The 16,414-nt window shown below is 41.0% G+C and overlaps 1 protein-coding gene across 5 annotated transcripts in view; it reads left to right on the top strand.

Moving 5' to 3' along the window:
* Nucleotides 1–16,414, top strand: part of LOC308621565 (uncharacterized protein) — a 111,934-nt gene that overhangs the window by 31,006 nt on the left and 64,514 nt on the right. For all 5 annotated transcript variants that reach the window (XR_014016479.1, XR_014016480.1, XR_014016481.1 and 2 more), the window contains exon 3: nucleotides 7,627–7,733. Coding sequence is in view for 1 of the 5 variants with exons in the window: in XM_081242212.1 (XP_081098338.1) it covers nucleotides 7,627–7,733 (107 nt within the window). In the remaining 4 variants the exon portion in view is untranslated. The remainder of the gene's footprint in view (nucleotides 1–7,626; nucleotides 7,734–16,414) is intronic.

Below are 16,414 nucleotides of genomic sequence, written 5' to 3' on the forward strand. Positions count from 1 at the left end.
CAAAGGGGAAAGGGGTGGGGAAGGAGGGATAAATGAGGAGTTTGGGATTAATAAATACACACTAATATATATAAAATAGATTAAAAATAAGGGCCTACTCTATAGCACAGGGAACTCTACTCAGTATCTTGAAATAACCTATCATGGAAAATAATCTGAAATAAATATAGATATATAGATATGAATCACTTTGCTGTATACCTGAAACTAATACAACATTGTAAATCAATTAAAAAAAAAGAATCTAAATTTTCTAGTCTGTTCCATTAATTTTTTTTGCCTATTCTTAAATGAGTACTATGCTGTTAATTTTGATATTAGATAGGACAAATCTCGTCTTCTTGCAAAATCTATTAAATAAACAAATCTCACAAATAAGTAAATAAATTTTCTACCCAAAGATGCTAAAGGACTTGCTCAAATTCATGTATAATTTAGAGATAGAATCCAGAGAATAATCTCACTATCTTGAGTTTGGGTCATGTATTCATTTTCTTTAACAGACTTTTATTGAGTGCCTACTATACGCCAGAAGCTGTTGTAGCTTCTGAGAATCCAGCAGTGAAGGAAACAAAAAAATTTATGCCCTCGGGGTAATACATATTATTTTTATAGATTATATATATAGATAATATTATAGGTAATACAAATAGGTATGTTCTCTATATACCTCTGCTAAATTTCCTAATTTTTGAGAAATCTTAGTTATTCCTTCAGCATAATTGAAAGAGCTGGAATCTTGCACTTTCTATTTCACAGCTTCTTTTCCTTGCATATAAATGTTTTAAATTCTACAGTTTCATTTCTCTCTCTCTCTCTTTTTTTTTTTTTTTTTTTTTTTTTTTTGCAGTACGCGGGCCTCTCACTGCTGTGGCCTCTCCCGTTGCGGAGCACAGGCTGCGGACGCGCAGGCTCAGCGGCCATGGCTCACGGGCCCAGCCGCTCCGCAGCATGTGGGATCTTCCCGGACTGGGGCACGAACCTGTGTCCCCTGCATCAGCAGGTGGACTCTCAACCACTGCGCCACCAGGGAAGCCCCATTTCTCTTTTTTTAATGCAAAGTAGTTTCTCTTCTATATCCAAGTTTGGTTTCTAAAAACCTCTTTGTAGAGAATTCATTGTTGAGGAGCTTAAGACTTCGTGAGGAAAATTAAGGTCACAGTTAAACTAGAAAAATACATATTTTCGGTCTTCCCTGGTGGCGCAGTGGTTGAGAGTACGCCTGCTGATGCAGGGGACACGGGTTTGTGCCCTGGTCCGGGAAGATCCCACATCCCAGGGAGCGGCTGGGCCCGTGAGCCGTGGCCGCTGAGCCTGCGCGTCCAGAGCCTGTGCTCCGCAACGGGAGTGGCCACAACAGTGAGGGGCCCGCGTACTGCAAAAAAAAAACAAACAAACATATTTTCCTTAAACAGTGCTGTAATTAAAATAAAATAATACATCTAGCACATATTATGCATCTGAAATTAGTCATTAATTTTCCTTCACCATGCCTTGCTCGGGGAATTTTTCAGAACTTCTCTTCAATGAAGTTTCCAAAGTTTCAGAAGATGAAACTTCTGATTATATTATTTATATTATATTTATATATATTTATATATATATTATATTTTTAGAGCACATAATATTCATGATGAGTCTTTTTTCCTCCATAAGTTCTGATCATTACATTTCAAATGTTATGACTTGGAATAATTGAATCCCAATATCTAGTATCAACATGACCCCAAAGAAAGTGACTTGACATGAGTTAAATGTAATTATATGTTTGGGCTCTGAAGTTTTACAAATCTGGATTCAGAACCAGCTTTGCCACAGAATCACTGTGTGACCTTGGGCAGGTGCGGTCACCTCTCTAAATTAGGATCTCCACCTATAAATTGGTAAGAATAATAATAGCGCTTCATAGATTGTTGAGAACATTAAATAAGCAAGAACATGTAAAGTTAACAGCTTAGTGCTTGTTACATGATATATGTTAAATACATGTTAGCCAGTACTATTGTTACTGAGATGTTTGTCAATATCCTTTCACTACAAAGAACAGTGGTTCATTTGGGTGGTGGAAGTACGGGTACTGTGAGGATATTTGTGGAAATAAAGACTTTAAGGGCTTCCCTGGTGGCGCAGTGGTTGAGAGTCCGCCTGCCAATGCAGGGGACACAGGTTCGTGCCCCGGTCTGGGAAGATCCCGCATGCCATGGAGCGGCGGAGCCCGTGAGCCATGGCCACTGAGCCTGCGCATCCGGAGACTGTGCTCTGCAACGGGAGAGGCCACAACAGTGAGAGGCCCGCGTACCGCAAAAAAAAAAAAAGACTTTAAGAATCTTCCTGGAATTCAGGAAAAATGGTGGAGTCAGTCCTCGTGGACACTGGCAGTCATTCAGGAACTAGAGGCATCCACTGAAGAGTTGCCAATCTGAGTCATCTTGTTGCCTTGGCAAGTTCAGGGATCCCAGAATTGCAGTGACTCAGCATCCCTCCATCTGCCCTGCCACTATTCCTATTTCTACTCACCAATTTCTCAACTCTCCTATGAATACCTTGTGATTTTAGTTTGTCTTTTCTGATAACTTAAAACTTCAACTTATTCACAGTTTGTCGGTTCAATGTCAAATTTCTAGGAGATAGTGGTGTCTGCTTGACCGAAGATATCCCTGTTTGGACAGAGGTTCTATGCCAAACCTCCTCATAGGCCATAAACCCATAAAATTGGTTGCTTTGGGATTACATGCTCCTTCCTGGTTCCAGCCAGCTGAGGTAGGAGAACTGAGAGCTAAGGGATTAGGGAAGGGTAGGAGAGGTCACATAGTGTGGAACATGACTGTTCTCTCAGTAAGAGCCACAGGTTTTGTGGTTTCTCCAAACGGGGCCATGGGATGACTGGCTTGCCCATAACCTATACCTTGGATAAATTATGTCTAATCTATTCAACATAGCAAAAAAAAGAAATGTATCACTCTTCTTCCCTCCATTCATAGTTATTTTATTATTTTGGTTGGTTTCAAACTTGGCACAAAATGGGGAAATTATTGGCTCAGAGGCTACAGGAAAAATGAAAATGTAGATGGCCAAACCCCGTCTTTCTTCCCATATTACTTTGCTTCTTGTTTTAAAATTATACCCTGTTTCTTTGCTCTCTGATCCCCATAAACTGTGACTCTAACCTTGACTGATCTAATGCTCTCTCAGTGACCTGTTTCCAGTTTACAAAACACTTGGCCCATATATATGGTTTATTTTTAGCTCCCCTAGGCTTCCTCTGAACTCCTTTTACTTCCTTAAAGTCTTAATGTTTTAATTCCTTTACTCTCAGGACTCACATTACTTCCTTTTCCTAAAATAGTTCGGTACCTGCCATGATGCTTCTCATTTACTTTGTGCTTTACCTCCATGTTTTCCCTGGAAGTCTTTCCTCTCACTTTTTCCTTGCCTCTTTGTCATTGAGCTCATGAAGCTGCTAGAGTAAGTAATCTTGGTACTGTTTCCTCAACAAAGGTTTGTTTTGGCAATCGTCCACTTTTTCTTTTTTTTTTTTGGCCACACTGCATGGTAGGTGGGATCTTAGTTCCCCAACCAGGAATCACACCTGCACCCCCTGCATTGGAAGCGTGGAGCCTTAATCACTGGACCACCAGGGAAGTCCCCGTTCTTATTCTTTTTTTTAAATAAATTTATTTTTTCATTTATTTATTTTTGGCTGTGTTGGGTCTTTGTTGCTGCGTGTGGGCTTTCTCTAGTTGCAGCGAGCAGGGGCTACTCTTCGTTGCGGTGCTCGGGCTTCTCATTGCAGTGGCTTCTCTTGTTGCAGAGCACGGGCTCTAGGCACGCAGGCTTCAGTAGTTGTGGCACACGGGCTCAGTAGTTGTGGCTTGCGCGCTCTAGAGCTCAGGCTCAGTAGTTGTGGCACAGGGACTTAGTTGCTCTGCGGCATGTGGGATCTTCTCGGACCAGGGATCAAACCCATGTCCCCTGCAGGGGCAGGCACATTCTTAACCACTGTGCCACCAGGGAGGTCCCATTATTCATTTATTTTTATCTTCACCATTTCCTGAAATTGAAATTGATGAAAGTGAAATTCATCTTCTTGTTTTTTTTCTATTGCCCCCTTTATCTCATTCTTCTCTTACAGAATCAGTTGATTCTTCTGCATTCAAATGACAAATAATACCAAATACTGCCTGTGTTAATTTGCTAGGGCTACTATAACAAAGTACCATGACTGAGTGGCTTAAACAGCAGAAATTACTTTTCTCACAATTCTGGAGGTTGGAAGTTTGAGATCAGGATATTAGCAGGACAGGTTTCTTCTGAGACCTCTCTTTGGCTTGTAGATGGCCATCTTCTCTCTGTTTCCTCACATGGTCTTTCCTCTCTGTGTGTTTGTCCTAATTTGCTCTTCTTATGGGGACACCAGTTGTATTAGATTAGGGCTCATAAGTAGGGGGAGAGGGACAGGAATCTGTGATTCCCAGGCACTTTCAGGTTTGGAATTCACTAGCCCTGATGATCCTGATCAACTTGAATGTTTACTAGTTGTCCCTAAAGCTGCTTAACAACAGACTTGGGGCTTTGAGGTAGGCCACTGAATGAACCAAAGGGCGGCCACTGAATGAACCAAAGGGCTGCCACTTTTATCTTTTTCCTGCGTTGAGCTGTGATGTGATAAAGTTATTCTGTTTTCGTTAAAAACAGTTGAAAAGACTATTGCTTTGCAAACAGTTTGCAAACAGTTGAGTGGTAGTGGAAGAAAGAGGGTCAGCCTTTGAAGACATACAGGTCAGGATTCGAACCCCAGTATCACCACTTATCTCACGCAACCTTGGGTGAGTTGCTTCATCTCTCGGAGTCTTGCTTCCTTTATCAGTATATGGTGGAAAGGACACCAAGCTAGGAGGTGACTGCAAATTCTTTGAGGTCATTGTTGTATTCCTAGTCCTTGGCATTTAGTTGCTCACAGAACATTTGCTGAATCAGCTAATAATTTATATGTAAACTCTCTAGCATAGCACCTGCTTAATAAGAGGGAGTTAGTGTCACTATTACTGCAAGCTTTTTCTCCTTTCTTTTTTGTTTTTTCACAATGCTCGAGTACCACATGTGCGTGCAGTTCAAATTTCAGAAAAAGATCATTTGAGGAGGTGTAGGGATTTGGGCAGGATACAGTTGAGAAATAGCCAAAGGGGACTTTATTTTGACCTGTAACTTTTATAATTTTACAAGGAAAGTATATTCATGTATTATTTGTTCTATTAGAGAAAAAAATAGAACAATTTAAAAAGTAAATAAAAATCTTCCTTTACATCACCCATGAATGGTCTACCAGCCAGCTTAGGAGTTTTTCTTTGATTTTTCATTTATAATTCTGCACACACACACACACACACACACACATCAGACACAACTTTCCATCTAATATATTTTCCTTTCCTTTAAACAAGCTGCCTTGAACTGCCTTTTCTGATGGAGAAATATGTAGATCTCTTCTTAGTCAGCAGCTGCCTCACCCTCTGTCATCTAAACCCCTTATTTTATCATGTTCAGAACAATTGCACTTAATTTACTTAAGGCTTTTATCTTATCTCGTGAAGGACTCTGGTTACCACATCTCTTTTTCTCTGTGGTGAACACACAGAGTGTGGTGCTGTGCACAGCCTGGGCAGAGAGTGGCCTCTTAACCCTTGGATCCCAAGTGACAGCCATCTGTCCAACATTCTCAGCCTGGCTGGCAGGACCCTCCTGCTTGGGCCTCACTTGCCTTAGTGTTCTTTTCCAGCCACGTGTAGGTAGACTTCTCAGCATCTCTAGTGTATGGTAAACTCCTTGGGTGTGGAGCTGAAGCCTTCAAACTGTTTATGTCCCTTCAGCCCAATGGTGCCTTTCTCATGAAGGAAATGTTCCTGTTGGATGACTGAAACTGGAGTTTTGATCTTATATTTTAAAAAAAAATTGGTTGTCACTACTTTTTATCTATAATAAATAGAAGTTGTGGCCAAGAAGCAACTACCCATCTTTGTAACAAGTAATTTCCAATTGTCTACTGTTTTTCAAGGTTTCAGCTTCCCTTAGTCACGTACTTATCCTGAGCTCTACACTGAATGTCCTGTGTTTTTCCCCATCTATTAATTGGCTAAAGACATGTTTAACTTCTGCTCCTGCAGAATATGCTGATTTTTAGAATTTATTTTCAGTGACAACCACGTCACTGGATGAGAATATTTTACTGGAGAAATTTCAGCATCTCATCTTCTCACCCAGAGTGTTGGTTTGTTTGTTTGTTGGTGGTATTGCTTAGTAAAGACCACTGGCTTTGGGAAGCCCTGGGTTTGAATCCTGGATCTGCCATTTAGTAGTATGTGGCTCTGGACTACTTATTTCACTTTTCTAAGGCTTATTTTATTTTTTTATAGTATTAAAAGAAAAAACTGGCCGTATGTAATGATTGTGAGGATTAAATGAGAGAATGATGTTACGAACATAGCTCAGTGGCCAGTCCACAGATAATGCTTAATCAACAGTATCTATGATTATGATCAAGGTGGATATTATAAACTTTATTCATTCATTTATCTATCCATTCATCCAATTATTATATCAAAGTCACTTCCCTAGTCACTATGGGAAAACAAAAATGATTGAGACATTCATTCTTCCTACTTCTACTAAATGTGTGTGTGTGCGTGTGTGTGCACTTTTACTATCTCTATATATTTAACTATGCAAACCATGGTGATATAAGTTATAAGCACTGGCAGTATCCATGGGTTTTTTTTATGTTAATCACTTAACCAACAAGCCTTTATTAAATATCCTTAATACCTGATACTCTGAGGAACTCAAGAGTACTATACACTCAGTAGTCCTTACAAGAAGTTTCTATGGAGATGTAGCTACATATATAACAAAGAAGGACTGTATATAATTGAGAAATTGCAGACTACAGAACAGTGGTTCTCAGCCTGCTCTCAGCCGGCACGCATCCCAGCAACTGTGATTCACAGGGACACACCCTCAGTTAATCATGGTTGTGCCAGCACCTGCTCTGCCCCCATTACTCAGCAGATTGCAAGAGTAAGTGTAGTGTAAAAACAGGGATAGCTTCTGAGCTCAGTATTTTTGTTTTGTTTTAAGTTGATTATTAGCGAATTTCAGTGCTTTCACTATCAGATAAAAATGATTTGGCTGAGATTGAGAAACAGTCAGAAAAGGGTCATAAAGTAAAATGCCTGCAGGGAGTGAGGTGAGCTGAATCTGAAAACCTACAGGAAGCCAACGGGGAAAAAAACCTCAGTGAGCGGGATCCACTTGCCTTTTAAATGGGTCTGCCCACATCGCCCGAGGGAATCAAAGGACCCATACTGCCAGCAAGTCTGGTTTCTCAAACAACCCAGACGTCTGGGATTTTATGTGAAATCTCTGGATTTTAATGTTGCTTCAAACAATTTTAAAACAGTATGAAACACATCAAACACATCTGCTCTATCTCAAACCTACAGACCAAACTTTTAAGTTTTATACCCTAGTCAATAAAAGTATGTTGAACATGCAACTCAGGATATAATTTATAAATTATATACTTGTACTCAAAATATGAATTGAATGTTAATATTGCCTTCTTTCTTTTAGGAAAAAGTATATCTAAACGGATGTTCTCACATTTGCCTTCTTCACCCTAGAGCACCACCTTGGTGTGCTGTCTGGACCCTGGGTGCTGGAGGAGTTAAAGGTCATGGGTAAGTGAAAAGACCTTCTCTCTTGCTCTCTCATGTTCAGAACAATTGCACCCCTGACACCCAAGATCCCAGTTCCCTTCCTCAAAGCAGCCACTATAAATAGTTGGGGGGGGGGTTCTCCTGTATTTTTCATTGTATATTAATTTATTCAAAGGAAATGTATTAATAGCTACTATGGACCAGGCCCTGTTTTGAGTACTCGAGGTCTTCCCTCACGGGACTGTACCTGCTGTTAGGGAAGAGAGCTAATAAACAACTAAACATTCAATACACAATTAAATGTCAAATGGTGCTCAGTGCTATGAAGACAAGTAAGTCAGGGTGAGGTGAGAGACAAGGACAGGTAGATGATGAAGCGGGAGGGAGAGTACAGAGACAGGGACTAGGAAATGTCCCTCTGAGGAGCTGACATCTGAGCAGAGATCTGGGTGACAGGCCAGCCTCAGTATCTGTGAAAAGCACTCTAGGCAGAGGGACCATGAGTTGTAGTAAGAATGAGCTAGAACAGGACGAGCATGAGGTCAACCGGGTCACAGGAGGTTGCGGAGACCTAGTGAGGAATCCGGTTTTATTTGACCTGATGAAGAAAACTTTAAAGGTTTTGAACGGGGCGGGGAGGGTGAGAGGGATGATGTCATTTAATTTTTCTTTTAACCGGATGCCTTGGGCTGCTGTGTGGTGACTAGACCGAAGCAACGAGAAGGCTGCTGACCTAGAGTAGGCAAGAGGTGATGGCTTTCCTAGGATTAGAGCAACAGAGGGGTGAGATACGGATGGAATCAGGATTTTTTTTTTTTTTTTTTTTTGCCCCTCTGCCCGCGAGATCTCAGTTCCCCGACGAGGGATTGAACCCCGCACCCGCTGCAGTGTGGAGTCCTAACCGCTGGACCACCAGGGAATTCCCAGAATTGGGATTTATTTTGAAGGCAAACTCAACAGAGCTTTCTGATGAATTATTCTGTGCAGATACAAGCCTATATTTATATTTGCCACTCCCTCCATTTTTAAAATGCAGATAATAGCTTAGTATACAAACTATTCTGCATTTTGCTTTTTGTCACTTGATGTTAGACAGAGATTATTGCGTATCAGTCTGGATTAAAGACACTGATCACTTTCTTCTCTGCCTTTTTTCTTTCGGTTGTGACTTGTACTTAACAGGCACATAATTTTAAAGACAAATATTTCTCTGTGGCCTTTTGTGAAACACAGCAGGTCCCCGTCCCCTCACATATCATTTACTCCTTCTCAGAGGCACCAATTTCACCTCTTTCACCTGATTATTTTGGTATTTGCCTCCATTTTGCTGGGTAACATTTTTGCACTGCTACTTCTTGACTTTCCAGTTTTAGATAAGATCTCTTGATTTTCCATTCAGGAAGAGGAATGGAAGAGTAGGACTCAGCTCTCTTTTATCCTTCCTGCCCCACTACCTGTCCTCACTTTTTGTACTCTTCTTTCTCATAATTTGGTCAAACTGTAATTTTCATTAGTTCAATATTCAGTGTTAACTGGCTGATTTACGATTAATTAAACACTAATGACCACTAAATCTGCTGTAAATTATGGTTAGTTTTATTTGCTAACAACATTGTTATCCTCAGAGTTAATAATGGCCTATTTTTTTCCTTTGCTTAGTTATCTTTATATTTGTCATGAATTCAACACCAAAATCTTTAACAATTGTCTAAATCTTCTCTCAACATGTTCAGACACATCAGTTACATTTTACAAATTTCATCTTCTTAAAGAATTTTCTCCTGGAAACTTCTGCTAAGCTCTGTGGTAGATTGCTAACAGAAATGTCCAACAATTCCCTTTCTTATAGCCATGCTCCTTTGCTCTGCAACTTTAAGTACACTTTCCACTTTAATTCTGAACTTGACCATGTGATTTGCTTTGGCCAATGAAATGTTAACAAGCACGGCACAGTAGTTGGAAAAGTCCTTGTGCTTTGGGCTCTTGGAGTCCTGCTGCCATGTGAAGAGTAAGGTTTACCTGCTGGATGAGGAGAGAAATATAGCCCAGTCACCACAGTGGCTCCAACCACCACCACCACTTGTCAGACATGTGAGTGTGGCCATCTGGAGCCAATCAACCCCAGCTAACCTGCTAACAGACCACAGATGCGTGAATGACCCTAGCTAGGATCAGCCAGAAGAAATGCCAGGAATGTGTGAGCTTAATGGTTTGTTTTAAGCCACTGCATTGTGGATTGATGTGTTATGCAGCACTAGGTAGCTGATACAAGCTGCAATGTGGGTTGGTTTGCTGTGGGGTATAAATACTATCCTGGGACTCTCTTGACCACTGTCCTTGGACTGTCTTTTGCTTTTTTCCTATATTGGATCTCCTGTTTCCAGTAACCCACATCTTCCTCTTGCTTGGTTTCATCCAGTGACTTCCCAAGAAAGGGTATATGATAAGTAAATTGTTTAAGATCTTGCATGTCTAAAAATGTATTTTTAAAGAAATTTTCATATGTAAATCATAGTTTGGTTGGGTGTAGACTCTAAGTTGTTAATTTTCCTTCAGAATTTTGAAAGGCTTTCTCCATTGCTTTGTAGCTTCCAGTGCTCCTGTTCAGAAATTAAAATTCTATGTCAGATGTTGATAAGACCACCACTCAATATCTGACATAAAAGAACAAAGCTGAATTTAGTGCTTGCTGTAGTAAAGGAGAGCTATGCTGCTCAGGCACAGTCTCTCCAAGCAAAGCAGACTGTTAAGCTTGTCTGGGGCTTTGGGGAAGCACAGAGTTCAGGGACTGGTGGACTTTCACAGGCTTCAGTGGGTTGCCATCTGCAGAATCACAGTTCCTTGGGTGTTTTTATTGGAGTGAGTCCATCCCTAATGGGCCAGTGGTCAGAAGTGAGCAACTCATGCTGATTGGTTGGTTTGCAAAAGCATGTTCATCTGGGGATGTTGCCTTCGATTGATTAAGTGAGTTTAAAACCATTTAAATGGCCATTTGTTAACATGACCATAGAACAATCGCCTTTACCACATTTGGGAGAACATTTTTATTCTCACTAATTAACTGAGTCTATGTGTATGATCTGGATTTTTTTTTTTCCTCTTTACAGTCTTGCAGGATCTTCTCCTTGCCCTAAATGTTTGAAATTTCACAATGTTGTACCAGTGTGAATCTGTTTTCACTTGGTAACATCTTTTGGCCTGGAAATTCAGATTATTAAGTATCTCCTCCTCTCCATCTTCTCTATCTTTTCCTCTTTTTTAGTGCTAATTTTCCATGATCAGTTTCTGAATTTTTTTATCTCCTATTTTCCGTCTTCTTTTCTTTTTGCTGATAAAATTCCTCCACTTTATATTTTAACCTTTCTATCAAAGATTTGTATTTCTGCTGTTGTATTTAATTTCCAAGACCTTCTTTATGTTTTTGGAACATTCCATTTATTTACTTGTTTATTCATTTATTTGGGGGTAGAATTCTGTTCTTATTTCATAGTTACAGTCAGTTCTCTCTGTGATGTTTTTGACATTTACTTTATCTTTATTTCTTCAACATTACTTTTTCTCTTTATTTTATTTTCTATCTTCCAGGTTAGCTTTCTGCAGATACCTCATACATTGTCTTTGTATTTGATTTTGACACACTTAACAGTGTGATACTAAAATACTGACTGGAAGCTCTGACGATGCAAGAGATGGGCTGGTCTGATGTGAATTTTCCTATATGGGCATCAGACTGGGCCGTTTAATGGGGAGATTTCTGATGTCAGTATTTTTCTAATGTCATGTCTTTCTTCATGGACTAGCCATATATCCCAGAGAAGACTCTTTCAGTCTCCTGCCAGGAGGGTGAAGGTCTAGCTTTCAGTGTCCTGGACTCAGAACTGAGAAAGATGGATTTGGCATGTTATGTCTCCAAAGCAAATACACATACATTCATTTATTCCCCTGTTGTTAGTACAGCTCCCTCACCTGCAACTGCACTGGTATTCTTCCATGCAGACCATCTATTTTACTTCATTATGAAAATAAACCAGCATTCTTTGCCAGTTAAGGAAAGGTCAGTTTCTGGGATGCTGCTTGGATCTGGGGAGGAGTCTAAGGATCCAATTCCTTCTAAAACAGACTTCCTAACAATGCTCCTTATTAAATCTATACCCCTTTTATTTTCACTTCCACGAAGACCTGCTGCCATTAGTTTCTAAGTCTTAGATTTTCTGTAAATCAGATTAATTCCTAGTTTTCTCTACTGCTTGACTGAATTCAACTTTCTCAGCTGTGCTTATTCTATCACTATGTATTCATCTGCTTTCCAGCTTCCAAACTGATCCCTTCTCCAGCTCTCTCCATATTTTGGGTTTAAGCCTTAAAACATCCCTTCACTGGTTGTGTTAGTGGGGTCTCAGGAAGGTGAGAAGGTATAAGTACGTGTTAAATCTCCTCTCTTCACACAGAACCTGCTTTTTATTTTCTGTTTATGTGAAGTGTGTTACTGGCTTCATAATTGAATCTAGCTTATCATTTATGTGAGATCCATCTAAAGCTGGTTTATGAAAGATGGCTTCACTTACAATAAACTTAAAGCAATGCTCTCCTCCTTAACACTACAGACAAGAAAAAATAATGTGGCACTCACCCAGTGAAGGGGAACACATAATTATAAATCAAGATGAATATGCCTGGGAACATTCTTTACATTCATTTGTATGCCCTTGCTAAAATGCAGATTGTATAACAACCTTAATAAGAAAATTCCTAAGCCTGTGCAGACTTGTGGGAGAGGTGTGGTCATGCATAATCTCACACGAAAATCTGCCCAGGCAGTGCATACTACAGAATTCATAATTTCCATTTTCATTCTGCACAGTAGCTCAAAGCCGGAAACATACGTGTTCATGAATCTTTGCTGTGTTAATCACTTTTTCCTGTTGCACCACAAGTTTAATACAGGCTTCTCGACAACCTGTCACTGGAGTAATCTGTTTACTAATCTTATGATAAATCACACACAAGGTAAGTTAAGATTGCTCTATTAATTGCAGTCATTTTTTCCAGAGTTCTGCTCTTCGGCAGCCTTTTGGGGATGACTGGCTTCCTTCCCTAAAACCAAGCCAGACAACAACACACTGAAACACTGGAAAACAAAAATAAACAGAATGTACATGTAGGCAGTTGTTCAGTTATTCCATCTCCCCCTGAAATAACTCCTTATTCTCTCCTGAAACCATTATCCACTCTCTCTTCCTTAAGACAATCTTCTCTTGATTCTGCTACCTCTCGTAGGTTGCCTTGGACCTTCCAGTGGTCTTTTCACACTTCCATCCTCTTTCATCCCTAAGCAGTGTTTACTGAGATCATTCACACCCTGTTTATTGAAAGATAAATTCCAAAACAACTCAAACATAATGAGCCTCAGTAGGAAATCTTGATTTCCCACCTCAAACCCAAACCTTCACTCCTTTAACCATATGCTAGTTGGTAATAATAAAAGCTTATATAGAAGCGTTATTTAGCTATGGTGCTAAGTACTCTACATATATTAACTCTTTTCACTGTCACAATAACCCTATGAAATACCATCGATTATTATACCCATTTTTATAAAGAAGAAAACTGAGGCCAGAGAATTTGTGTAATTTGCTCAAGATAAAATCCCTGGTCAGTGGCCATCCATATATGTGAACCGTACTGCCATTCATCCAGTTACCCAAGCCAGAAACCTAGGAATCGGCATTAACGTCTCTCTTTCCTTTTTTCTCTACATTCTTACCATCTGAGGCCAGGCTACTGTTGTTTCTCACCTGAACCAGTGTACCAGCCTTCCAACTATTTCCATTCATGTTCCTTATAGACTATGTTTCATATAGCCGGCACCTGAATATGATAAATCCATAAACATAATGAGAGATCTTTAACAAACTTCTTTCAAAAACTGACTTCATGTCATCAAAACAGTATGGATAAAGATGTATCTTTATTGTGTGGACAACACAACTAACGAACAAAGTCTGATGGACATTTGTGGGATACTGCCCACACACAAGATAAGAGAAGACACATTCTTTTCAACAACGCTTGGAACATTTACAAAACCTGACTATGTCCTAGGCCATAAGATGAGTTTCAGTAAATACCAAGTAAGGATTATCAAATAGACTACCATCTTTTTTTTTTTTTTTTTGCGGTACGCAGGCCCCCCACTGTTGTGGCCTCTCCCGTTGCGGAGCACAGGCTTCAGACATGCAGGCTCAGCGGCCATAGCTCACGGGCCCAGCCGCTCCGTGGCATGTGGGATCTTCCCAGACCGGGGCACGAACCCGTGTCCCCTGCATTGGCAGGCGGACTCTCAACCACTGCGCCACCAGGGAAGCCCTAGACTACAGTCTTTGATCACAATGTAATAAACTTCAAATTAGTAACAAAAAGATAATCATCTTCTCTGCACTGATTTCCCCTGTGCTCTAGGGAACTACAATTCCCAGGCTCCCTTGGGCTCTGACAATGGGAGACACTGGCAGCACTGACCTTAGAGTAGGAGACAGAAAGGGGAAAGGCAGGATGTTTCCTGCTTCCTATGGATTGCCTCTCTTGGCTCCCAGCTTCTGTTGGGCAGTCCCCACTTTGGCTCTAACTCATTTCAGGTGGGTCCAGCTTTAAGCTTGGGTAAAGCCACCTCCTTCTGTTGCCCTTGCAGACCTGGAAGTGGTAATGACTTTCTGCTGTTGATAATCTCTGGATTGCCTCGGTGTCCCCGGTTGGCTTCTCAATCCACGGCCACCACGAAATCAATTCTCTGTATTAAATTCCTCTCCAGTCAAATCTATATATCTATATCCATCCATCTATCTATCATGACCAGTATAACCCCATATATTTAGAAATCACATCTAAATAATTCATGAGTTAATATTTAGAAATGAGCAATTACACAGGGACTTCCCTGGTGGCGCAGTGATTAAGAATATGCCTGCCAGTGCAGGGGACACGGGTTCGATCCCTGGTCTGGGAAGATCCCACATGCCGTGGAGCAAGTAAGCCCGTGCGCCACAACTACTGAAACCCGTGCGCCCTAGAGCCTGCGTGCCACAACTACTGAGCCCACGCACCACAACTACTGAAGCCCGTGTGCTCTAGGGCCCACGTGCTACAACTACTGAAGCCTGTCCACCTAGAGCCTGTGCTCCCGCAACAAGAGAAGCCACCAAAATGAGAAGCCCATGCACCACAACAAAGAGTAGCCCCCCACCCCGCTTGCCGCAACTAGAGAAAGCCTGCGTGCAGCAACGAAGACCCAACGCAGCCAAAAATAATAAATAAAATTTTTTTTAAAAAGTGAGCAATTAAACTACATACCAACATTTTGGGATGTCGGTAAAGTATTACTTACAGGAAAATTTATATCTCAAAAAGCAAGGTCTGATGTTGACCCTTCCCCAAGTTTGGCTGACTTGTTTGTGCTATATCCACCACTCTATTTGTTTTAACACTTTTCCTTTCTTTTACCAATTCTGTATAATTCTTTGACATTGAAGCATCCATAGCTCTGTTAAAAACTTCCACTGATACTGTCCTATTGGCCTTGGAAACAATACTTTCATCATCCATGCCTGCCCCAGGCATTAACTTTATGCTGGTTTCTGTATCCTAAAATTTGTATCTCTTGCCTTGCCTTCTCTTCTGAACACCATTCCCATGTTTACAATTGTGTATTGGACACACTACACATTTTTCAGAACACCAAATTTGACATGGCTAAACCTAAATTCATCATCCTGCTGCCCAGCCTCTAGAATCTGCTGTTCTTAATCCTCTGTGACCCTGTCACCTTCCCAAGTACCCATTCTTGAAAGCTCAGACACCTACAAGGCAGAGACCACATCTCTTTCATAGTAATGGCTTTTGTTCCAAGCACAGAGCCTGACATGTAACGAGTATGCAGTCAATACATTTTGAATCATCAAAAGACTCCACCCTCTCTCTAATTCCATATCCCTATTTTTGTGTGTGTGTGTGTGGTACGCGGGCCTCTCACTGTTGTGGCCTCTCCCGTTGCGGAGCACAGACTCCGGATGCGCAGGCCCAGCAGCCATGGCTCACGGGCCTAGCTACTCCGCGGCATGTGGGATCTTCCCGGACCGAGGCACGAACCCATGTCCCCTGCATCGGCAGGCGGACTCTCAACCACTGCGCCACCAGGGAAGCCCCATATCCCTATGTTTTATAGCTCTGTAATGCCCTCTCAAATCCATACTCTGCTTTCTATTTTCATGTGACTAGTCTTGACTGCTCACCTAGAGAAAGGCAGCAGGATAGGCTGAAACTGTGAGAGTTAAATTATAGCTAATCTCATAATAGTGTTCAACAAACACCACCTTAAAACCAAAATGCTTCTTAGCTAGAAAAGCAGGACCTGACTGCAGGGTTCTTAATGAGGTTAACATAATTGAGAAAGAATGTGTTGACCCAATGGGGAGTTGGTATGTGGAAAAGACTGCAAAGGCTAATATACCAGCAGAGCCTAGTCAAGCTCTGGTCAGGATATCTCTCTGTCCCAGGACGCAGCTTCCTCTGGGGATGCACAAAGCCCAATTGTTTCAACTTTTTGTTGTTGTTGGGTTTAACTTCTCTAGAACCAAACCTAACCAACCCCTATATTTCTGGCAGTCCCACAGCTATTCCTTCAATTAGCCAGGCTCAGAATATAAAAC

Source organism: Mesoplodon bidens (genome assembly GCF_964165515.1).
Source record: "Mesoplodon bidens genome assembly, chromosome: 8".
NCBI lineage: Eukaryota > Metazoa > Chordata > Mammalia > Artiodactyla > Ziphiidae > Mesoplodon > Mesoplodon bidens.